The 23,204-nt window shown below is 52.6% G+C and overlaps 2 protein-coding genes across 87 annotated transcripts in view; one reads left to right on the top strand and one right to left on the bottom strand.

Annotated features, from left to right (window-relative positions):
* The window catches only part of CARS2 (cysteinyl-tRNA synthetase 2, mitochondrial), a 66,359-nt gene extending 60,157 nt beyond the window's left edge, over positions 1-6,202 (top strand). For 15 of the 40 annotated variants that reach the window (XR_012426514.1, XR_012426512.1, XR_012426511.1 and 12 more), the window contains 5 exons: positions 52-190; positions 1,147-1,270; positions 2,723-2,821; positions 5,093-5,299; positions 6,008-6,202. Coding sequence is in view for 27 of the 40 variants with exons in the window: in XM_074021404.1 (XP_073877505.1) it covers positions 52-190; positions 1,147-1,270; positions 2,723-2,821; positions 5,093-5,299; positions 6,008-6,079 (641 nt within the window). In the remaining 13 variants the exon portion in view is untranslated. Of the gene's footprint in view, positions 1-51; positions 191-1,146; positions 1,271-2,601; positions 2,822-5,092; positions 5,402-6,007 lie in introns of those variants that run through there. The other 25 variants (XM_074021405.1, XM_005586252.5, XM_074021398.1 and 22 more) reach the window with 3 other exon arrangements.
* NAXD (NAD(P)HX dehydratase) overlaps positions 4,130-23,204 on the bottom strand; it is a 67,272-nt gene continuing 48,197 nt past the window's right edge. For 5 of the 47 annotated variants that reach the window (XM_074021412.1, XM_074021414.1, XM_045377436.3 and 2 more), the window contains 6 exons: positions 21,515-21,623; positions 13,832-13,882; positions 13,651-13,755; positions 12,817-12,937; positions 10,351-10,471; positions 7,359-9,286 (listed from right to left, as the gene is read on the bottom strand). In XM_074021412.1, the coding sequence (XP_073877513.1) occupies positions 9,136-9,286; positions 10,351-10,471; positions 12,817-12,937; positions 13,651-13,755; positions 13,832-13,882; positions 21,515-21,623 (658 nt within the window). In that variant the 3' untranslated portion in view covers positions 7,359-9,135. Of the gene's footprint in view, positions 6,041-6,572; positions 7,042-7,358; positions 9,423-10,350; positions 10,472-12,816; positions 12,938-13,278; positions 13,756-13,831; positions 13,883-20,222; positions 20,397-21,514; positions 21,624-23,204 lie in introns of those variants that run through there. The other 42 variants (XM_065532986.1, XM_065532983.1, XM_065532985.1 and 39 more) reach the window with 16 other exon arrangements.

Below are 23,204 nucleotides of genomic sequence, written 5' to 3'. Positions count from 1 at the left end.
AGGGGCACAGCATGGTGGGCACCGCCTCAGGGACCATCTCTTCCTCCTCAGCCATCGACTACAGCGACAGCGCCATGCTCCATGCCCAGCAGCAGCTCCTGGCGCTGGGCTCTTTCCTGGAGGACGCACGTGCCTACATGAAGGGGCAGCTGGCCTGCGGTTCTGTCAGAGAAGTGATGCTGTGGGAGAGGTAAGAGACCCGCCCAGCACGCGGCGTGGCGCCCCTCCTGCGGCCTGCTAGGCGCTGCTGGTGGGCTCCTGAAGGGGAAGAGCGGCCCCAGGAGACAGGGCGCTGGACAGGTTTAGGGTCAGGGACTTTGCGGAGCGGCCCCAGGAGACAGGGCGCTGGGCAGGTTTAGGGTCGGGGACTTTGCGGAGCGGCCCCAGGAGACTGGTTGCTGGGCAGGAGGTTCAGGGTCAGGGGCTCCCGAGACGTCCCAGGGAGACAGGGTACTGGGCAGGAAGTGTGCCTGGGGCCCTCGGGCTCTGAGCCCCCTGCTCAGAGTGGCTTTGGGCTTGGATTCCCTGTGTGAGGAGCAGAGCTGCTCATCCCTCCCGGTCCTGACCATGAGGAGCCAAAAGCTGTGAAACACACAGGACTGGGCCCACAGCATCGCCTCCACTCCCCACCCACGGGTGTCCTGGGCAGTGCTGTACATTCATCCCAGTGTGCAGAGTCTTCCAGATGGTCTTGGTGACAACCCACCCCTGCCGCTTCAGCAGGGCAGGCTGCCAGTGGCCACGGGAGGCGGAGATCCAGGAGCCCTGGGCCAGGCCTCCCCAACCTCTCTTTGTGAGTGGTCAGCCGTGCTGTCTATCCCCCACCGAGTCTTCCCTGCCACTCCCCTCAGTGTCTATTGATTTTTAAAACCATCATGGAAATGCCCACGTGTATCTTGTGTGTTAAAATACAAGTGTCACAGGTGACTCTGCTCTGGGACTTTTTCCTGGGGTAACATGACAGTTTGCAGTTGATGTTACGTAATTTTCTGCTACTCAGGAACTCACAAGTCTGGGAATATGACCTAGACAGAGTCCCCAAATTAAGAGCCCCCAGCGTGTCTGCCTGGGGAAGGACTGGCACAGGGGCCTCCTGGGGAGGGTGGGGCTCCCTCTGCCGCAACTGTTCCTCTCCTCTTCCCTCAGGCTCGCCAGCACCAGGAGCGCCGTGAAGGAGGCCCTGGCAGATGACTTTGACACACCCAGGGTAGTTGATGCCATCCTGGGCCTTGCGCACCACGGGAACAGACAGCTCAGGGCGGCCTCGAAGGTAGCTCAACGAGGAGGTGGCCTCGCGGTCCCGCTGCCAGGGGCATGGGTCGGGTCCTCTGGTGGGTTTTTCTCATGTCGGCTGGGCGGGCTCTCTGCTGATTTCGCCTCCCGCAGCAGCTTCTGTGGAGGAACTCGTGGAACCCGAGTCTGCGGCTGACACAGGATGGCACCCAGCTCGGGGCTTGACCCTCCCAGGCCTCAGGGCCACCTGGAGAACAAGCTCTCGGGAGCCCCTGAAGCTAAGAAATTATGTGTGCGTGATCCTCAGGGGACACATTTCATGTCCCCACTGCGTCCATGGCACTTTCCCAGAGAGCTTTTGTGGGGAACTTTTAAAGGAAAGACCCATTTACCCCAATGCACTGTTATGCAGTCTGCACCCCAGTGTGACGACCACACCAAGCACCCCGGGGTCTCAGCCTGGACCTGAGAGTCACTGAAAGCGTTTGGGGGGGTGGGACAAAGACCGTGGAGGCGGCGGCAGGCTTTGGTTCCTGCACTTCTCAGGGTTTCCCCTGCCAGGCTCTGGGAGGCGCAGCGTCAGGAGCCCTGTGACCTTTCATGACCTGGGAAGCCGAGGCCATCCGTGCCTCTCCCATCTCTGGAAACACCTGTGAGTTCTGGCCACGTCCTCTGCTAGCTGAGCATCTCTGTGGGGGTCTCCATCCCTGGCTGCCTGCAGTGTTCGGTTTCAGAGCATCAGCAGGTGGGGCAGGGTGCCATGTGCCTGTGCCAGGTGCCTTTGGTCCAAATACTGCAGACGTGTAGGGCTCACCTCTGAGGGGAGCGGGTATTTGAGTCACAGCTGGGTGCAGGAACAGGCTGCCGCACACTGAAGGCAGCCAGGCCAGGCTGGGGCAGGTCCCGGCCAGGCTGCTCCTGCACGGGAGCTCCTCCTCCTCAGCCGTCCGCCCGCACACTGCGGGCACTACCAGGCTGGCCCAGGTCTAGGGCAACAGGGGCCTCTTGTGGCAAGGGGTGGGGACAAGTAAAGAGGCTGGCGCCTGCGCTTTTCCTTCCCAACCTTTGCAATTTTGGGGCACCCGCGAACTACGGCTAGTGGGGGTCTCTGTGCTTGGTGACTGACGTGAGCCACATGCCAGGATTTCCTTGTTTTCTGAGAAACCCAGCCCAGTGCCCACTCAGCCTCCACCTACCATGCGCCGCCTGCCATACTCCACGGTCATGCTTTACCTGCAAAGCCTCATGGGCTAGTCACCACCCACATGACTGGTGGGTAAAGTGAGGCACAAGAGATTCCTCATGCACCTATAGTTGTATGGTCTGCAGTGAGGTAGCCGATGCCAGAGCTGTGTCCTCCCTCCATAGAAGCCAGGAGAAAGGCCAAACTGGTGACCTGTTGAAGCCTTTGTCTTTTGACGTTGAATTCCATTCGCCCACTGCCATCAAGACGGCTTTTCAGGAGATTCCGCTGCATGGTCTCTTACAGGAACCTGGAGTGCCGAGAAGTCCTGCTGTGTTTGGTGCCATCATCTCTTACTTTGAACAGTTTTTTGAAACTGTTGGAATTTCTCTGGGCAATCAACAGGTAGGTCGTATTATTTTAAATGCTTAATTCTGGAATTTTCTCCATTTTTGTCCTAAAAGGGTAAAGGGACAATAACCTTTACCCTTTTAACTTGGAATAGATCACGATGATGCCACACTAATTTATTTACCTGTTTAAAAACATGTTATTTTCCTGGAAAAATAAACACACTCAGAGCCAATCCTTATTAATTGGAATTGCGCAGTTCTACTTCTGCAGTTGGCAAACTCTCGTGCGCAGAACCAGAGATGAGTCCCTCTTATCAGCGGTGTCGCCAGCTCTGCACACACGCTTATGTTGAAAGACTCTCAGAATGTGCAGAAGTCACAGGCACACCGGTCACATTTCTTCCTGACCCATTTGAGGACAAGTTGGCGGCCTGAGCCCCCTTGCCTGTCGCATGCTTCCTATGGACAGGACAAGCCCCCCGACAGGTACGAGTTGCACCTGCACCTTCCCAGCGAGGCTCACCCTGGCTGCGCAGTGAAGGTGGACATTGCCAGGCTTCTCCACATTCCTCCTCTTCCCTTGTAACTGGAGCATTTTTGCAGAGAGACTTGGATCCTATGAAAATACCCCCTTCCTTACCAGGCTCACCTGGAACTTGATTATTGCATCAGTACGGATTTGAGGTTTCCTGCCTTATTCTTGAAGTCCCCCCCAATCGCTTTTTATGAGTATATGGCTGAGGAGGCCCCTTGGAACTGGTGCTGTATCCCTGAACGTCCCTGTCATTCTCTGGACGCCCTTGGAGAATTCTCAGCACAAGGCGCTCTGGCTCTGTTGGGGTGTGGCTTGGCGGCTGCTGCCTGGATGGAGGCTGCCACTCTAGACCAGCTGCCCAGCACCCCAGGGTCCCGCTGCTTGGGACTGGGGCCCGAGCAGGTGTGCTGGATGCCTGGCTCTGGGCTGGACACGTCTCGCTGGCTCTCAACAGAGAACGATAGTGTCTTTTCCAAGTTTGGCTCATTTATATACCTGTTGATCACCTGGTAGTTTCTCTTTCTGGCAGTCCAGCGTCTGTTGCCATTCACGTAAGAGTCTACTGGTGTGAGATGACCAAGTCTTTGCAATGTACATGTTCATTTTTAGGGTGGCTTTCCAGAGTCTGTATTGAGTAAGAAAAGTGGGATCTGGCCAAGCTCTGCCTAGTCCTTGTCAAAGATACCTCATTCACCTTCCTCCGGCCACAAGGGCTAACGTCTGGGCCCACTCTGGGCTCATATTTTTGTAATAACAAAAATCGTCTTTTATCATGGAAGCACTAACTGAGGGGTGTATGCACTTAAGTAGTTTGACACCAAAGTATAAGGTTGTCTGTCCGTTTCTTTTATTTATTTATTTATTTATTTATTTATTTATTGAGACTGAGTCTGGCTCTGTCGCCCAGGCTGGAGTGCAGTGGCCGGATCTCAGCTCACTGCAAGCTCCGCCTCCCGGGTTCGGGCCATTCTCCTGCCTCAGCCTCCCGAGTAGCTGGGACCACAGGCGCCCGCCACTTCGCCCGGCTAGTTTTTTGTATTTTTTAGTAGAGATGGGGTTTCACCGTGTTAGCCAGGATGGTCTCGATCTCCTGACCTCGTGATCCGCCCGTCTCGGCCTCCCAAAGTGCTGGGATTACAGGCTTGAGCCACCGCGCCCGGCCGTCTGTCCGTTTCTTATTTTACACACATGAATTTAACAAACAGGTACAGCTGCCCCTTCCATACTGCCCCAGGATCCCTTCTCAGTGGGAGGACAGCGCACAGGCCTTCCGCCCCAATCCCGTCCTCAGCACCTGCCCCTTCCACACTGCCCCAGGATCCCTTCTCAGTGGGAGGACAGCGCACAGGCCTTCCGCCCCAATCCCGTCCTCAGCACCTGAGGCTGTGACTCTCAGACCATTTGCCGAAACACATCTGCAAGCGCTCAGCCGCTGCCCCCAGCCTCATCCTCAGGTTGCTCCTGATACCTCGGCCACACTTGTGTGGGGTCTGGAACCCAGGGAGCACTTGTGTTCAGGGCAGGGTGGTGTGCAGCCCCCAGCCCATCCTTCTAACTCCCAAGTGAGCATCAGTCAGCCTTGCTTGGATGACAGATACTCGGAGTTGAGAGTGGAGACTTGCCCAGAGCCCAGTGCTTGTGGGCTGTACCCAGCCCTGCCAGGCCCAGAAAGAGGCCCAGCTGTAGGCAATCAGGGAAGCCCAGGGCTGGGTGGGTCTCAGCCCAGAGCCCAACCACCTGGGGTGTCCACAGTCTCCAGGGGATGTAACCGTGCCCTGCCGGCTTCAGTGTGTTTCAGGAGACGGCAGCGAGGCCACCTTGCGTGGTGTGGTGGAGGAGCTGGTGCGGTTCCGGCAGAAGGTCCGGCAGTTTGCGCTGGCCAAGGCCGAGGCCACGGGGGAGGCCCGACGGCAGCAGCTCCTAGAGAGGCAGCCCCTGCTGGAGGCATGCGACACCCTGCGCCAGGACCTGACCGCCCATGGCATCAGCATCAAGGTGAGTGCTGCACCCAGGTCAGGGACATCACCTCAGGAGCTAGGCAGATCAACAGGTGTCACACAGACATGGAGCCATCAGAGGCCCAGACATCCCCCGTGACCATGCTTGTTTTTCTTTTTTTTGAGACAGTTTTACTCTTGTCACCCAGGCTGGAGTGCAATGGCACGAACTCGGCTCACTGCAACCTGTGCCTCCCAGGTTCAAGCGATTCTCCTGCCTCAGCCTCCCGAGTAGCTGGGACTACAGGCATGCAACACCACGCCCGGCTAATTTTTTTTAGAGAGATGGGGTTTCTCCATGTTGGTCAGGCTGTTCTCAAACTCCTGACCAGGTGATCCTCCTGCCTCAGCCTCCCAAAGTGCTGGGATGACAGGTGTGAGCCACCATACCTGGCCCATGCTTCTTTCTGAGAAACCCATCCCTGTGATAAATGAGGTGGGAGGGCCGTGACGGAGGGGCCAAGTTGGCTGGAGGGGACGCTGAGCACGGGCACGTGGGTCCTGCTCAGCCCCCGCCACCTCCTACAGGTGCTGCACAGCTCCTGGCCTTCTGCGGGAGGCAGTGGGGCCCTTTCTAAGCGCCCGGCCAGCTTTTTAGGACAGGCCGGTGAGGGAACAGGCATCCTGAACCTGGTCACGCTTGTCAGCCCCCTGTGCCACGTGACGTGGTGTCTGCTCAGAGTTGGACCTCACTTTTCTTCTCCAGGACAGAAACAGTACAACGTCCACGTGGGAACTGCTGGATCAAAGGACAAAAGACCAAAAACCAGTGGGCTGAGGATGCAGCACAGCCATGAACCTGCTCACGACAAGATGCACCTGTGCTTTATGTTAAAGGCTTTATGTTAAAGCTTCCTGTCGGGGCTGCTAGATCAGCATTAAAGTAAGGGAACCAACAGTGTCCCACTGGCATCTGTTAGTAATTAAGCCTAAACATTCACTGCGTTCTGTGGCTACAGACTGTCGACTGAGTGAAGTGGTGTCAAACATTCAGTAGCATCCAGCAGCACATGTGCCTGTGTGTGAGACCCACTGGCCCTGTGCCCAGGGAACAGACAACACAGGAACAGAAGAGCAGGGACCCAGGGAGGCGGCAGGACGCAGCCTGTCTCCTCCTGAGGGAGGGGCTGGGGATGGGTGAGGTGGGTGGGCCACGCAGCAGCACAGTCAGGCAGAGCAGGGACGCCAGGCCATGCTAACTCTGGGAACCCCTCCCCCAGCAAGAACACAATCTTAGTTTGTTTCTGTGGTTACAAAAGTATCACATTCACCATAGAAAAAGTGCAGCTGAGAACCTGTCTGCAGTCCCGCTGCCGTCCTGACAGCCGCAGGCCATCTGGGTCATCATGGTCTAAGCACAGCAGTGACGGGTCCAGCTGGGCCTGGGAAGGGTGGTTCCAGAGGAGTCTGGGCAGCCAGGCTGACAGCCAGCTGGCGAGGTGTGACAGACAGGATTCCTGAGCGGGAGGTGGTGGCCAGTGCACAGCAGGCTGCCTGGGCTGCAGGTGGCCTCCTAAGCACCCGCCTTGCGCCGGACCTCGCCTTTCTGTAGTAAGCCCAGCACCACAGCTGTCAGTGACTCAGCAGGGCGACCCTCTCCACTCTTCCCGCTCGCAGAGCCTGGGCCAGGCCTCTCCCTGTCGCACTGGCATCTCAATCCCACGGGCACAGGCAGCAGCAGGACCTGTGACTGGGGGTACAGCCTTGCTCATCGTTTAACCTGAGGCACAGGTCTCCTGTCTACAGAGAAGAACGCCAGTTCAGAAGTCACTCACCTAGAAAATCGCCCTAGTAAAGCTACCCACGTAGAAAAAGTCCCCAGAGGGCTCCTTACAATGAGGCATCTCGACAGAGCTGCTCAGTACTGGGGCACTCTGTCCCCCACAGCCAGGCCACTGCCTCATGGGCTGCCCACCCACCCGCACACACTTCCCCGTTGGCTCTCCTGGTCCAGGGAAGCTCCTGGGAGCCTGTCTGGCTGGAGTGAGTGCATGAAATACGTGGGTTTGAGAAAGAACAGGGAAGCAATGAGCTGATCGTAAAAAAAACCCATTCTCTCCTTTAGGTAAAGGGATGTTTTACTTAGAACAAAAATTTAGTCATAAAAACCATACAAATAGTTCCTGTGACTGCTGAATCCTATTTCCTAAGGAAAGAAGGGGCTGCCCTGGGCTTATCCTTCAAGGCGCTTTATCGAAGCCATCATGGGGGGGAGGCGCTGGCAGTGAGGGCAGTCACAGACAGGCTTGTATACTTTTATCTCCCTGGTAGCTCACCATATCCTCACCTAAGAAAGTTGAAAGGTGAGCTTTAGCTGTTTAAGGAAAAAAATACAACGCTCAATTTAAATTAACCAGATCTGTCTTTTAATAGTTACCAGAATCTGGATGTTAATTCCCCAAAGGAAAAATGTCCATAGCACAGTTTTTCTGGAAAAGTTCACATTAGACGTGAAGCTTCTTAAGTTAGGTGTCAGATTAGTAGTGACAATCTATTTTTTAATCTTCAAAGTTCCTAGTTTTAAAGAAAGTAGAATCCATTTGGGGCGTGCCTACATCGCAGGGTATCACTCAAGAGTCATCATCAGGCCAAAAAGACTCTGAAGGGAACCAGGAGGGTTTGGCCCTTGCAGTGGAAAGGCGTTCCAGAAAGTATAAGAGAACACCCTAATGCACGCGTCAGGCACAAAACTGTACCAAGCCCCACTAAGACATGGGACCAGAGAACATGTCAATGTCAGGCCGCGCCAGGAAAACCACCCATAGAGACAACAGAAGCTAACCCGAGGTCGACACTGCCATGAAGCGTATTAGCTGAAGTGCAGTTACTACTGTCTTTACTGGACGCAACCATCCCTGAGGACACGGCCGCGCTGCTTCCTAAGCACACAGGACCACGACACTGTCTCTCCCCGGGTCTCCTTAGTGCCATCGCTGCACCAGGCCCAGCATGCCCCAAGTCCTCCAGAGCCTTCTCCTGAGACAGCGCTAGGGGCCATGTCAGATTCCAGGCTGCAGCCCTCCATGGTGCCCGTCCCCGGTCAAGTCTGCTCTGCTGGGGCTGGTGGGTGTCATGGGGACCTCTGTGCAGACATGGACACTGGAGAGCGTGGGAGAGGAGGCATCTAAGCTCCCCGCCCACCCACTCAAGGGTCAGCGTCACTCATGTTTCCTTCTGTTCCCATGGTGCCTCCAAAACGGTTTCCAAACAAAGTGATCACTGATTACCCTGGAGGATGTCAATAAGCCAACCAAATACCAGCAGCCAGATACCACCACGCTAATCACCACTTGAAAAGACGACGAGCTGGAGAACGAAGAGCCCTCTGATGGGCCAGTCAGAGGAGACGCAGTCAGTGCAGTCAGGACTCGGAGACACCCGGGGACCCGTGCCCGGCTCCCTGCCGGAGGAAAGACTAGGGGAGGGAAGCAGGAGAGAAATGAAGGGCGTTGGCAGAGAGAGAAACAAGTAGAAACTTCGCTGATTTGGGAGCACGTTCGAGAAATAAAGAATTCTCTAGCACGTTGAGCTGCTAAAGAATTCTTCATTCTCACGTGATTTTCTTCATTTGTCTTCTCAGTTACTACCAAGGAGCTAAGGAGAGTTCAGGAATACTTTGTTTAGTGTCACCATAACATCTCCAACCACGCATTAAGTTTAGCCCAAAACTGCAATATTCCAAATTCTTAAATTCTCAACAGCAACCAATTTATGCTCGAGTTGAAACTCTGGCAAGCACTGTGCGCCTTCAGCACACACGTGGCTCCGGATTTTCCCATCACACACACGCTCTCCCCCGTCCGAGGTGCCTGCTTCCTTCTGGTCTGCGTGGGCTCAGGTTTCGAAGAGCTTGCGGAAGGCGGCCCCCACCTCGGCGATCATGTCGGAGGTGGTGGTGGAGCGACCGTGCTTCTGGAAGGCTTGGTGGTTGCACTGCCTGGTGAGAGAGCAGGCACCGAATGCAGCCACCAGGAGAGGGCTGGACCTGCGGAGAGGGCGACAGCGGGAGGTGTGGGGAAGTGGGCGCCGTGGTCCGGGGGCCACAGCCACCCTGGGCTCTGGTTTTGATTCCTGTTTCAATCTTGGGACCCCAAATTGTCAATTTCAAGTCTAACATGCCTCTGAGGAGAAAGCAGCTTTATCACAGCGAAAACCACCATTAACCCTCCACTACTCCCTGGCAGGAGGCACACGGGAAGTGTCCATGTCCTCAGAGACGGGGCCAGGGCCCGCGGCACGCCAGCTGTTCCTGGGGAGAGCCAGGCGGCACATGCTGCTCAGCCCTGTTTGTGCTCTCAGCGCCTGGGTGTGGAGGGCATCTGAGGTCTGAGAACGTGGATTCCTGCTACCAGGGCTCCATCTCCCGGGAGAGGGGCGGAGGGAACCAGAGTGAACCCAGCAGAACGAACGGGAAGACTCCTGCCCTGCCCACGCCCCGACCTCCTCAGCTCTCAAGTTCATGTGGGCACACCTAGTTTGGGGGCTGGTCCCAGACTCTGCCATCCCGGCAGTGAGGACAGACGGGGCCACTGGATGACAGGCCTGCCCACCCTCCAGAAGCCCAGGCCTGCCGCACTCAGCGCCTGCAGCCGCCGCCCTGACGGGCTCACACCAGAGCGACAGAGGCGCCCAGAGGCGTGGGGACTGCTCGCATTCATAAAGTCCTAGAGTTCTGCCGTCTCTTAAAGAAAATTCACATCTTTAAGAACAAGTGTCTAAGCCAGCCTTGACCCTGTTTTCTATGTAAACCACTCAGCTTCCTAGAACAGCGTGCTGCTGGGCCTTGATTGCACCTCGGAACTCTCTGGAGCACTCTGAAGACCACCTCTGCCCCGGGCCCCATCCACAGTGAATGAGGGACAGGCCCAGGCCAAGTGTGGGGTGGAAATTCTGCCAAGAGGGTTCGCCTGTGCCCTGAGATCTCTCCAGTGAAGCCTAGAGTTCGTTCTCAGTGTTTCCAGAGCTACTTATTCAACACGTGAGCTACTGAAATAGCTTAGAAAAATCAGACGGCTTCAAAGTAGAATAAATGAAGACATGTGGCCTTACCCATTTGTTTTCTCCGGTCCAGCAAGGAGCGCCCAGTGTACCAGGACACCCAGGGAGCCCGACAGGAGGTCTCCTTGCCCTCCACACCTGCGGCTGCTGCCTTCCTGGCTGCACACAAGCACTGCACAGGGCAGAAGTGAGAGCAGGTGTCAGCATGGCCATGTGGATGAATGTGACAGTAGCCATGCGTGTGGAAGGCCACACGGCAGGCAGAGCCACACCCTCTAGGAGCAGCCCGAGGCTCCACTCACATCCTGCCCGCTACGGCTTTTCCCTGTTTGTTCCAAGGGTTGGAGGCAGCCTCTGTTTTACAAAAGAGGAAATCAAGGCACACAGTGGTGAGGCTGCCCCAGACCCGGCTGTGTAGCACAGCAGGTTGGTGGAGACACCTGCAGCTCAGAACCGCCTCAGACAAGCCCAAGCAGGCGGCTCTGAGCAGGGCGGCACCAGCCTCCAGCTCCTCCTACCGGCTCCTGGAGGACGAGCCCTCGCCTGCAGCCCACACTCCAGAGCGCACCTTAAACCACAGCTCAGTCATAAAGCGCAACACCAAGCAAGGCCTCCACTGGCCTCATAACGTCACCTGTGCCTGTGTATGTGGGAATTCTCTGTTTCTTTGGAAAATGTTTTGAAAACCAGGTGTTACACTGTCTGAACCTGTTAGACCCAAGAGAGCCTTCCAGTGATTAAAAAACCCTCATCTCAAAGGTGTCAAGAGTCCCTCTGAGAACATCTGCCCTGTGTTCCTCGTGCACAGCTGTGTGTGAATGTGTGAATGTGTGTGAATGTGTGTGTGAATGTGTGTGAATGTGTGTGTGAATGTGTGTGAATGTGTGTGTGAATGTGTGTGTGAATGTGTGTGAATGTGTGTGTGAATGTGTGTGTGAATGTGTGTGTGAATGTGTGTGTGAATGTGTGTGAATGTGTGAATGTGTGTGAATGTGTGTGTGAATGTGTGTGAATGTGTGTGTGAATGTGTGTGAATGTGTGTGTGAATGTGTGTGTGAATGTGTGTGAATGTGTGTGAATGTGTGAATGTGTGTGAATGTGTGTGAATGTGTGTGTGAATGTGTGTGAATGTGTGTGAATGTGTGTGAATGTGTGTGTGAATGTGTGTGAATGTGTGTGTGAATGTGTGTGAATGTGTGAATGTGTGTGAATGTGTGCGTGAATGTGTGTGAATGTGTGAATGTATGTGTGCGTGAATGTGTGCGTGAATGTGTGTGTGAATGTGTGTGAATGTGTGTGAATGTGTGTGAATGTGTGTGAATGTGTGAATGTGTGTGAATGTGTGTGTGAATGTGTGTGTGAATGTGTGTGTGAATGTGTGTGAATGTGTGTGAATGTGTGTGTGAATGTGTGTGAATGTGTGTGAATGTGTGAATGTGTGTGAATGTGTGTGTGAATGTGTGTGAATGTGTGTGTGAATGTGTGTGGGAATGTGTGTGAATGTGTGTGTGAATGTGTGTGAGAATGTGTGTGGGAATGTGTGGGAATGTGTGGGAATGTGTGGGAATGTGAATGTGTGTGAATGTGTGTGAATGTGTGTGAATGTGTGTGTAAGGACGTGTGCGAGGCTGCGAGCACGACCGTGCGTGTGTGGAAGTGCATGAGTGTGCGAGGACGTGTGCGAGGCTGCGAGCACGACCGTGCATGTGTGGAAGTGCATGAGTGTGCGAGGGCGTGTGCGAGGCTGTGTGAGCACGACTGCATGTGTATGAATAAGTGCATGAGTGTGTGCAAATGTGTGCATGTGAACGTGAATGTACAAATGTGGATTGGGCACACCCGCCCACAGATGCCTCAGTGTTCTACCCTGATTTTGGTACCTACTCAGCAGCCTCACAGCTCAACAGGTGAGTACATTCGCTATTCATCATCTCTTCAGGCCTGAATGGAGGGGGGCTTCCATTTTCAGAGCTAACAAGGGCATGGCTCCCCAGATGCCTCGCTGACGCTGGGCCCGGCCTCCGCCCCGCTCTCACTTGGCTCTTGCGGAAGCCTCCCCAGGCTCTGGCTGAGACTCGCCACACTCAGCGCCTGAGATTCCACTACCAGCAGCCCCAGGGCTTTCTGCACTTTCCAGTCACTTTGATAAGAGAATGAAATGCAATACAATACAGAATAACTGCAGGGATCATGGATGCCACAGGTGAGACGAAGGTGGCAGCTGGGGAATGCCCTGCTGTTGCACGCACCCTCCCGCCACACTGCCTCTCATAACTGAGGCATGGGAATTCAGCCGGCGGGTAAGGCCCATGGCTTTCACCACGGTCACCTCCCCCGGCAAAACAGTGAGAAGTCAAAACATGGACTCCGGAGAAGGTGTGGGTGACAGCAGGAATCCCTTTGTGCGAATGCGCGTGAACACGTGTGCACGGGAGAGGTCTTCCAGGGCTCGCACTCAGCACGGCCACGCTGACTGACCTGGCACCAGCCCATGCACAGAGGGCAGCCGCCACTTACCCTGCTGGCCATTGGAGAGGATGTCGCGCTCTCCTTTCTGGACCACCGTCACATTGCCCAGGGCCTGGCTGAGTCTCAGCACAGATCCATGGCGGTCATCGCTGTCCACAGGGCCTCTGAGCTATGACAACACAGGAAGACACAGAAAAAGCAAAGTCTTCCTCAGACACACGACACACGACGTGACGGATGGCCCTGTCCCGTCCGCCACGAGACGCACGCTCTCGTGCCTAAAGGGATCACCCAGGCACCTGCTAAAGGCCACGTAGGTGGAAGGAAGCCCAGAATGTCGCCTGCAGCGAGTCCTCCGGGCAGACGCCGACACGGTGCCTGCTGCAGTGCCCGTCCTCTACCTGGTCAGAGCAGGCTGAAGGAGGACCGCCCAAGGCTGGGTTCTGAGAGCTTTGTAGGAGTAATACGAATTCCAGTTGTACTGGACGCTAACACTGACGGGACACTCACCGTGTGGGACTCACAGCTTCACACAGGTTTCCTCATCTCATCCTCACAACCCCGTGAAGTAGATGCCATCATCACATTATAGACGAGGCACTCAAGACACAGAAAGTGATCTGTCCAGTGTGCTGCAGGAGGGGCTGGCTGACCCGAGTCCCTGCCTGTCCCAAGCCCACTACACCATCATTCATCCAATCCAAGAGCACTAATGCGAAGACGGGCCATCCACCGGGAGAGGCACAGCGATTACTTGCAGGTCTGCATCCCTGCAGAGATGTGCCCACAGGGACAGGCTGGGCAGAAGCATGGAGCGCGTCCTTCACCCTCTTCAGGACGAATGGGGCTTGCATCCACCCTCCAGGGAGTCCACTGACTCACCACAGCATCATACAGTCTGCTGAACTCCATGTGGTTGGGGGTGAGGACCGCCTTCTGGTAGCCTTGGATGAGGGCTGGCTGCTGAGCGACCAGCCACAGGCCGTCCTGCACAGAACAAGGAGCCGTGCTCACTGCACAGGCCTTCCGGGAGTCCGAGCCAGGAGGAGAGAGGTCAACTCACCGCGTCAATGACGACAGGGATGTCCCTGGCCTTTGATGCTTCCAAAATGCCCTGCCAGAAGAGAAAACCAGGCTGAGTACCACACCTGCTGCCTCTGCTATGGTGTGGATGGTGTCTCCTGAAAACTCACGGTGAAACTTAATTGCCAATGGAAGGGTCCTGGGAGGTGGAGCCTTTAAAAGGTGATGTGGCAGTGCCCTCATGGGTGGGTTTAATGACCTTTAAAAGGGGCATAAAGTGTCTCTCTCCTGCCCTTCTGCCCTCGCCAGATGGACATCCACCTCCAGAACTACGAGCCAGTAAGCGCCTGTTCATTGTCAGTTACCCAGTCGGTGGCACTGCTATAGCAGCACGAAACAGACTAAGACGCTTTTCCCAACAGCAGTGAAAGAACATTGAGCAGACTCTTAATTAAATGCAACATCAGGTCATCAAACAATAAATGGAAAATAATCAAGTAAATGAATAAAATAGAGAAGCAGAAAGACCCAATGAACTAGCAGAGCCCCTAAATAAGGCAGGACACTGGGAACTCTGAAAGGCGAAGCCCAGTGGAAATGCTATAAACAAGAGCTGGGCTCTTAGGCTAACTCATGAAGACACACCCCCCGCCCCAGCGAGGGCTTCCAGTTCTCCAACAGATACTAATCCGCAGCATTCGGAGGCGAGAAATCTGAATTCCTGAGAATTCCCCAAATCATTAGTCATGATGTATTTTTCATATCACTTTACTTACATATTTTAAAGTAGTAAGTGACAATAATAAACAGAATCATTTTTCCCTGATAGGATTACAGTGAAGGTGTCAAAGGTTTTCTATTAAAAAAAAAAAAAAAAAAACTAGATGTATAGATACATACACGTATATGTAATCAATATTTGGTGGCTTTTATTATTATGAACCAATATATTGTGATAAGATTATATGCCGCAGTAGCATGTAAAGTGATCTTGACTTGATAGACACCTGATAGTAGAAAACATTAAGATAGAGAGCATTAAACAAAATACATGCCAAGTCAGAATAATTTAAGGTATTGAAAACTAACGTCAGGTATGTGAAATGAAAGCTGAAAGCTGACAAAGCGTTAGCTGCTCGCCTAACGAAGCGCTCGTTCCAGCTTGTTTGTGACGCCCATTCCAGCTGTGGGGAAGCGTATACCTGGCTCTGACACGGGTCGGAGCATTAGCAGTGTGTCCTGAAGCCCGTTCCCAGGAGGTGGGTACCTGAGACTTCCTGAAGCTGCTTTCCTTTATTAACAATAAAAATTCTCTGCTTGCCCTGAGTTTGGCTTCACCGGTAAAGCCGGCAGGCTTCTGCTAGTTCAGATTTTAGATCAGCTTCTGATTTTGTGTTGCAGGATTTGGCAACAATCTGACATTTTCATCTGTTTCTGTGTTTTCTTTTAATGTATTCGCAAAGAGTAGTCAAAAGTGAACATTCAAACCCTGGAAAATGCAGTGTTACATGGGTCTCCTAGAAAGATACGTGCATCAGAGCACCCAGCGCAGCAGGGTGTCCCCACCCGTGGGAAAGCAAACCACGGTATGCTAGGGAGAAATCTGGAGGCATCTCTCCAAAACTGAAACGTCCATACTCTTCGATTCAGCAACGGAACTTCTAAAAATTTATCTTCTAACACCCAAAAGAGTGGATAAAATACATAGGTTCAGGACACCACTGATGTTAACACAAAAAAAGCGGAAAACAGTGTGAATGAACTAGTTAAACACACTGCAGTAGATCCGTAGTAAATTCTGATGTAGCTGTTAAAAATAATGAGGAATATCACATACCCTGCCGTGAAAGTCCCCAGGACACACTGTTAATGTGTGTGAAAAGAGCACAGTGTGAGGACCAGGACACACCGTTAATGCGTGTGAAAAGAGCACAGTGTGAGGACCAGGACACACCGTTAATGCGTGTGAAAAGAGCACAGTGTGAGGACCAGGACACACCGTTAATGCGTGTGAAAAGTGCACAGTGTGAGGACCAGGACACACCGTTAATGCGTGTGAAAAGTGCACAGTGTGAGGACCAGGACACACCGTTAATGCGTGTGAAAAGTGCACAGTGTGAGGACCAGGACACACCGTTAATGAGTGTGAAAAGTGCACAGTGTGAGGACCAGGACACACCGTTAATGCGTGTGAAAAGTGCACAGTGTGAGGACCAGGACACACCGTTAATGCGTGTGAAAAGTGCACAGTGTGAGGACCAGGACACACTGTTAATGCGTGTGAAAAGAGCACAGTGTGAGGACCAGGACACACTGTTAATGAGTGTGAAAAGAGCACAGTGTGAGGACCAGGACACACCGTTAATGCGTGTGAAAACAGCACAGTGTGAGGACCAGGACACACCGTTAATGCGTGTGAAAAGAGCACAGTGTGAGGACCAGGACACACTGTTAATGAGTGTGAAAAGAGCACAGTGTGAGGACCAGGACACACTGTTAATGAGTGTGAAAAGAGCACAGTGTGAGGACCAGGACACACTGTTAATGAGTGTGAAAAGAGCACAGTGTGAGGACCAGGACACACTGTTAATGAGTGTGAAAAGAGCACAGTGTGAGGACCAGGACACACTGTTAATGAGTGTGAAAAGAGCACAGTGTGAGGACCAGGACACACTGTTAATGAGTGTGAAAAGAGCACAGTGTGAGGACCAGGACACACTGTTAATGAGTGTGAAAAGAGCACAGTGTGAGGACCAGGACACACCGTTAATGAGTGTGAAAAGAGCACAGTGTGAGGACCAGGACACACCGTTAATGAGTGTGAAAAGAGCACAGTGTGAGGACCAGGACACACTGTTAATGCGTGTGAAAAGAGCACAGTGTGAGGACCAGGACACACTGTTAATGAGTGTGAAAAGAGCACAGTGTGAGGACCAGGACACACTGTTAATGAGTGTGAAAAGAGCACAGTGTGAGGACCAGGACACACTGTTAATGAGTGTGAAAAGAGCACAGTGTGAGGACCAGGACACACTGTTAATGAGTGTGAAAAGAGCACAGTGTGAGGACAGGTGCATTGGTCAAGAGCCTGCGCTCTAGATTCAGACAACGTGGGTTCAAAGTCAGCCCAGGAGCCAGAAGACTTAATGTTGTTAGACATTCCCCAACTGATCTTCCGTTTCAACATCATCCCTACCAAAATCCCAGCTGCCTACTCCACCAATCAGCAAGCTGATCCAAAACTGGAACGCACAGGGCGCGGGAGAGCCGAAACAACCTTGAAAAGAACGAATGTGGAGGACGCGGGCTTTCTGATGTCCAGGCTTCCTATGCAGCCACAGCAGTCAAGACTGGGCAGTTGCAGGACAGCTATACAGACCAACAGAACAGAAACAAGAGTCCAGAAATAAGCCCTCACATTTAGGGTCAACGGATTCTCAGGTAGGATGACAAGACAAGTCGGGAGGAAAGAAGAGTCTCTCCAACACAGGGTGCTGCAACAATGGGACACCCACAAGCAAAAGCCTGATGCCGCAGCCTTCCTTCTACCACACCATCAGCTCAGCACGCACCACAGAGCTAAATGTAACAGCCAAAACAATAAGGCTCTTAAAATGTAGGAGTAAACCTTGGGTTAGGCATATGCTTCTTAGATAAGACACCAACAGCACAAGGGACAAAAGAAAAAACAGCTAAATTGGACTTCAAAATTAAAAATCTGTGTGTAAACAAAACCATCAAGGAAGTGAAGAGACAACCTACAGAATGAGAGGATATCAGCAAATAGTCTGATAAGGAACCTGTGTCTAGAATGTATATGAAGAACTCCTAAAAGTCAATAATAAAAAGGCAGTTTTCAAAATGGGGAAAGGGTATGAGAACAGACACTTCTCCAAAGAAGATACCCAAACAGGCCACGCATGGTGGCTCACGCCTGTAATCCCAGCACTTTGGGAGGTTGAGGCGGGCAGACACCTGAGGTCAGGAGTTCGAGACCAGCCTGGCTAACATGGTGAAACCCCATCTCTACTAAAAATACAAAAATTAGCTGGGTGTGATGGTGGGTGCCTGTAGTCCAAGCTACTCGGGAGGCCGAGGCAAAGGAATCACTTGAACCCAGGAGGCAGAGATTGCAGTGAGCCAAGATCATGCCATTGTATTCCAGCCTGGGTGACAGAATGAGAATCTGTCTCAAAAAAAAGAAAACAAAAAAAGATACCCAAACAGCCAATGAGCCCATGCGAAGATGCTCAACAGTATCAGCGGCCAGGAAAACGCAAACCAAACCACAGTGAGGTCACTCCACGCCCACTAGAGTGGCTGCTAATAGACAACAACAGTAACGAGTGCTGGGGACAATGTGGCGAATCAGAGCCTTGCACACTGCTGGAGGGAATGGAAAATAGCGCAGCCACTATGGGAGACAGTGGCAGGGCCTCAAATTGTGAAACACTGACACCCAGGAGAGTGAAAACACATCCACACAAAAAGTGGAAACCAATTTTCCATAAATTAGTGAACAGATAAAGCAAAGGTGGTGTATCCATGCAATGAAATATTAGAGGTAGAAAAAGGAATGAAGTACTGATACATGCTACTACACAGGTAACTCTAAATATAAAATTATGCAGAGTGACGTAACTAGTCACTAAACAGCACACGTTGCGTAATTCCATTCATATGAAATGTCCTAACAGGCGAATCCAGAGGCAGACAGCATACTAGCTGAGTGGCTGCCAGGAACTGGGGAGACTGGGGAGCAGGGAGCAGATGCTAACGGGGATGGGCTGCTTCTGAAGGCAATAAACATATTCTAAGGTTGATCATGGTGATGGTTGCACAACTGTGAATATACTTGAAGCTACCGAATAGTTCACTTTAAATGGGTGAAGGGTATGGTAGGTAAATCATCTAAATAAAGTCGCTTTTAAAAAACCACCTCTGCAATTTCCTTGCTATGAGACCCTGCGGGCGTCTTGAACCCTTGCCAGGACTCAATTTGTCATCAGAAGAATGGGGATATGAATAGAAATCGACCTAATTGGGTTGTTTTCAGGCCTACACCAGATGACGACCTCATTCAGGAATGTCGACGAAGTAGGAAGCCTCTGCTCCGCGCCAGGCACGAGCTGGAAGCTGACGAGGCGGCGGCGGCCCACACTAGATGACCACGGTGAGAGTGTGCGGGAACCCGAAGGCAAGGTCCGGAGTCTGGGCAGCAGGGGCAGCGATGGACGCCCTCACCTCCCACCTTTCACACTTCCGCGCTGCAGAGTGGCTTTCTAAGACACCAGTTTTTAAATTATGAACTAAATTCACAAAGAAAAGAACCTGAAGCAGAGAACTCTGGCTTGTTCACCTTTAATTCATCCGCACCCCCAGGATGCAGAGCTGGACAGGGAGCAGCAGCCATGTACCGCAGACCCACAGCTTGCAGATGGGACTCCCCACTGACAGCCTCTCCCCGGGGATGACAGAGGGTTCTCCTGCTCCTAAACACCGCCACCTCCTACTTCTTGGTGAGCGGGTGAGACCTTAAAGCTCAAAGTCGGGCTCCAGTGCTAACTCCATGCTGCTTTCCCTGGTCTGTGCAGTGCCAGCCTGCGTCTGCCTGCCTCTCAGATGACTCATTCTGCACTGCTTGGCTCCGTCACTCGCCGCCTTCAAGCCCCGCAGCCTCAGAGACCCCTCCGTTAACTAAGCACTCAAGAGAGTGCCATGAGGATGGTTGGCATTTTCAGGGTGACTGCTGATCTGAGGAACACAGAATGGCCAGGCACTTTCTAAGGGCTTTAAGCACAGTCCCTCACTAATGCCCGGCCTCTGATCCCCATGCAAGCACCACGCCTTGCACATGTGAGCGCCCTGCGGCACCAGGCTGTCTGGCACACTGTGTCTTCCCCCAGGAGCTCTAACAGGGGTCCCCTGGAACTCGAGAAAGGGCCTCAGAGGGCAGTCCCTGAGATGCATCCCCACAGGAGCACAACCCCTAGCAGAGACAGACACCAGCCCAGGGAGCATCAGAGGATGCAGGGAACACACAGCTGACAGCCATCCCATGTTTTTACTGCCCCTGATCCCAGGTGGTATTTATTTACAGCAGACACAAAGTGATCAGAATAATTTTCATCTTTTTGGATTCAGGTGGGCATAAGATGAACTTGAAGAAATAAACAGCAGCATCAATGAGAGTACATGTGCATGCATGTGGACACGGACAAGCTGGCCGTGTCACCTCACAGCCTGATGTCAGCAGAGCATGGCACCAGGGCTGTGCGGGGAGGAGGCTGAGGGAACCCCACGGTCCCCAGCGAGAAGGGGGTGGCCTGGGAGGTACACTCAGGCCTGACCCCAAACATCTGTCAGCTCCTCAATGCTGCTCACCCTCTCCTCACATCAGGCATAAAACATCAGAGCAACTCCACACACACCTGCAGCTGCTCCGTGAGAAGCAGTTGGGCCCGGAGGGAAGCAGATGTCAGCACAGCTTCTCACCACCTTTGCACTGTTTCTCCTCCGTCCCTCAAATCTTATCTCAATCATGCCATGAAGAGGCGCACAGAACACTGTTGCGGGAAGTCAGGGACCCCGAACGGAGGGACCGGCTGAAGCCGCGGCAGAAGAACATAAATTGTGAAGATTTCATGGACATTTATTAGTTCCCCAAATTAATACTTTTGTAGTTTCTTAAACCTGTCTTTACTGTAATCTATGAACATAAATTGTAAAGATTTCATGAACATTTGTCACTTCCCCAATCAATACCCCTGTGATTTCCTATGCCTGTCTTTACTTCAATCTCTTAATCTCGTTTAATCTCTTAATCCCGTCATCTTCTTTGTAAGCTGAAGAGGATGAATGTCGCCTCAGGACCCTGTGATTGTGTCAACTGCAAAAATTGTTTGTAGAGCATGTGTGTTTGAATATGAAATCTGGGCATCTTAAAAAAAGAACAGGCTAACAGCGATGTTCAGGGAACAAGAGAGGTAACTTTGAACTGGCCGCCGGTGAGCCGGACGGAACAGAGCTATATTCCTCCTCTTTCATAAGCAAATAAGAGAAATATCGCTGAATTCTTTTTCTCAGCAAGTAACATCCCTGAGAAAGAGAATGCGCCCTGAAGGTAGGCCTATAGACAGGCCCTTAAATAAGCCCTGGTCTCCTATAGTGCTCCCAGGCTTACTAGGACGGGAAAATTCCCACCTAATAAATTGTGGTCAGACAGGTTGTCTGCTCTCAAACACTGTTTCCTGATAAGATGTTATCAATGACAATGTGTACCTGAAACTTCATTAGCAATTTTAATTTCTCCTCATCCGGTGGTCCTGTGATCTCGCCCTGCCTCCATTTGCTTTGTGATATTTTATTAGCTTGTGAAGTATGTGATCTCTGTGACCCACACCCTATTCGTGCACTCCCTCCCCTTTTTGAAAATCGTTAATAAAGACTTGCTGGTTTTACGGCTGGGGGAACATCACGGATCCTGCCGACATGTGATGTCTCCCCTGGACACCCAGCTTTAAATTTCTCTCTCTTGTGCTCTTTCCCTTTATTTCTCAACCCAGCCGAGACACTTAGGAAATAGAAAAGAACCCGCGTTAAACATCGGGAGCGGGTTCTCCCGATAGAACACTACACAAAAAGGAAGAGAAATGCCTCTGTTCCAACTTCACGCCTACGGGCTAAGCCTGTCATGAGGAAAGTGAGTGAGTATACACATTACCTGGACATTTCTGAGAAGCACATCATCTCTACCCAAGCCAGGTCCTACGACAAGAGCGTGCAGCCGGGGGAGCCACTTCTCCACCTCATCAACAGCACTGGGGCTGTCGCTAAAGAAGGAAAGGAAGGCCAGGATGGTTACCCACAACTCCTCATTTATTTACTGTCATGTATTTGTTTACATTTTATTTTGAAAAAATAACTTACAAATACTAATGACTTTTAAATAATTTCTGTAATTTAGATTTATTATTTAATCAGTACAGAAGGCTCCCATGTACCCTTTGCCCAGCCTCCCCTGAGGTTAACGCCTCACACACCCACATTCCAGATCAGCATAACTAACTTCACATTGGTTCAATACCATTCATTAAACCACGGCATTTTCCAAATTTCCCGTTTCCTCTTGATGTCCACTTCCCGTTTCAGGACCCAAACCAGCCCCACACTGCATGTGGCCATTGCCTCTCCCTGATCTATCTTTTAATGCCCAGATTTAGATGCCCAGCTTTCAACAGTTAAGTCAGAAAAAGAGTGATGGCTATTTTCAAAATAGCCAGTTTGTTTCTATCACATACACGTGTGGCTGTAAAGCCTATGTTGTGTGCTTACACACCAGGCCCCACACAATGCACTGATCCTGCTGCAGTTTCTCATTCAGAACAAGGCAGGGTTTTGCTTTTTCTGACCTCCTTCCTGTTTGGTGTGTCCTCTCCTTGAGCCCACTGTTAAGGCTTCTGTCCCCTTTCCTCCCTGACAAGCTCCCTTCTCAGGGTCACCAAGAACCCTACACTGTGAGATGCACCATCTGTTCTCAGGCCTCATCTCAAACTGACCCAGAGTGGCACACATAGGCCCTTCTAGTACTGTCTGGAAACAGCGGCTTCACTGACTCCTGAAGCCCCTGCTGCCTCCTCCCCAGCCCATGCTCCCAGCATCTGAGTGCCAAGCCCCCTACCCAGCACCCCTCTGCCTCTTACTCCCTCATCTTCCAGTTTTAAGCACCGTCCACATGTGCATGACTCCCAAGTCCATGTCCCCACTGTCCAATGCCCACTAGCCACATCCCTTGGATGTCTGACTGGCAGCCAAACTGCACCCCACACCCAATGCCTCATCTTCATCCCACCCAAGCCCGTTTTTCCACCACGTGGAGTGACACCTCGCTCAGACCAAAACCCTTGGTGGAGTCCGTGCCACCTGCCTTTTCCAATCCAATCTGTCAGCAAATTCCGCCCCCAAACTTTCCAAACATACCCAGAATCTGACCCCTCTCACCATCTAACTGCACCCTTCCCTCCCACAGGCCCTTAACACAGCCTCCACCCCGGCCCCAGGGGCCCAGCCCAACAGCCGCCAAGGAGCCTTTATGAGCCACACTGGCCCTGCCCTGCCCACTCAGTGCCACAGCCACAGCCCTAACAGCAGCCCCACACCCTGTGGGGCCCAGCCCTGCACCTCTTGGTCACCCGACACATCACAGCGCCCCACCTGGAGCTCTGCGCCGGCTCCTCCCCGGTGTGGAGAGGCCGGGCTCTACCCAGGCGCCATCACACTGTGCTGCCGCCCCAACCACCCCCCTGCCCACTCTCACAACCCCCTCCCTGCTGCCGCTCTCTGCGGTTCCTTCACCACCTGACATCCTGCTCTCCCTTGTCTGTCTCCAGAGCAGCGCAGCCCAATGCAGTCTA

This window comes from Macaca fascicularis, chromosome 17 (genome assembly GCF_037993035.2).
Source record: "Macaca fascicularis isolate 582-1 chromosome 17, T2T-MFA8v1.1".
NCBI classification, from domain to species: domain Eukaryota; kingdom Metazoa; phylum Chordata; class Mammalia; order Primates; family Cercopithecidae; genus Macaca; species Macaca fascicularis.
This window is presented reverse-complemented; position numbering and strand designations above follow the sequence as displayed.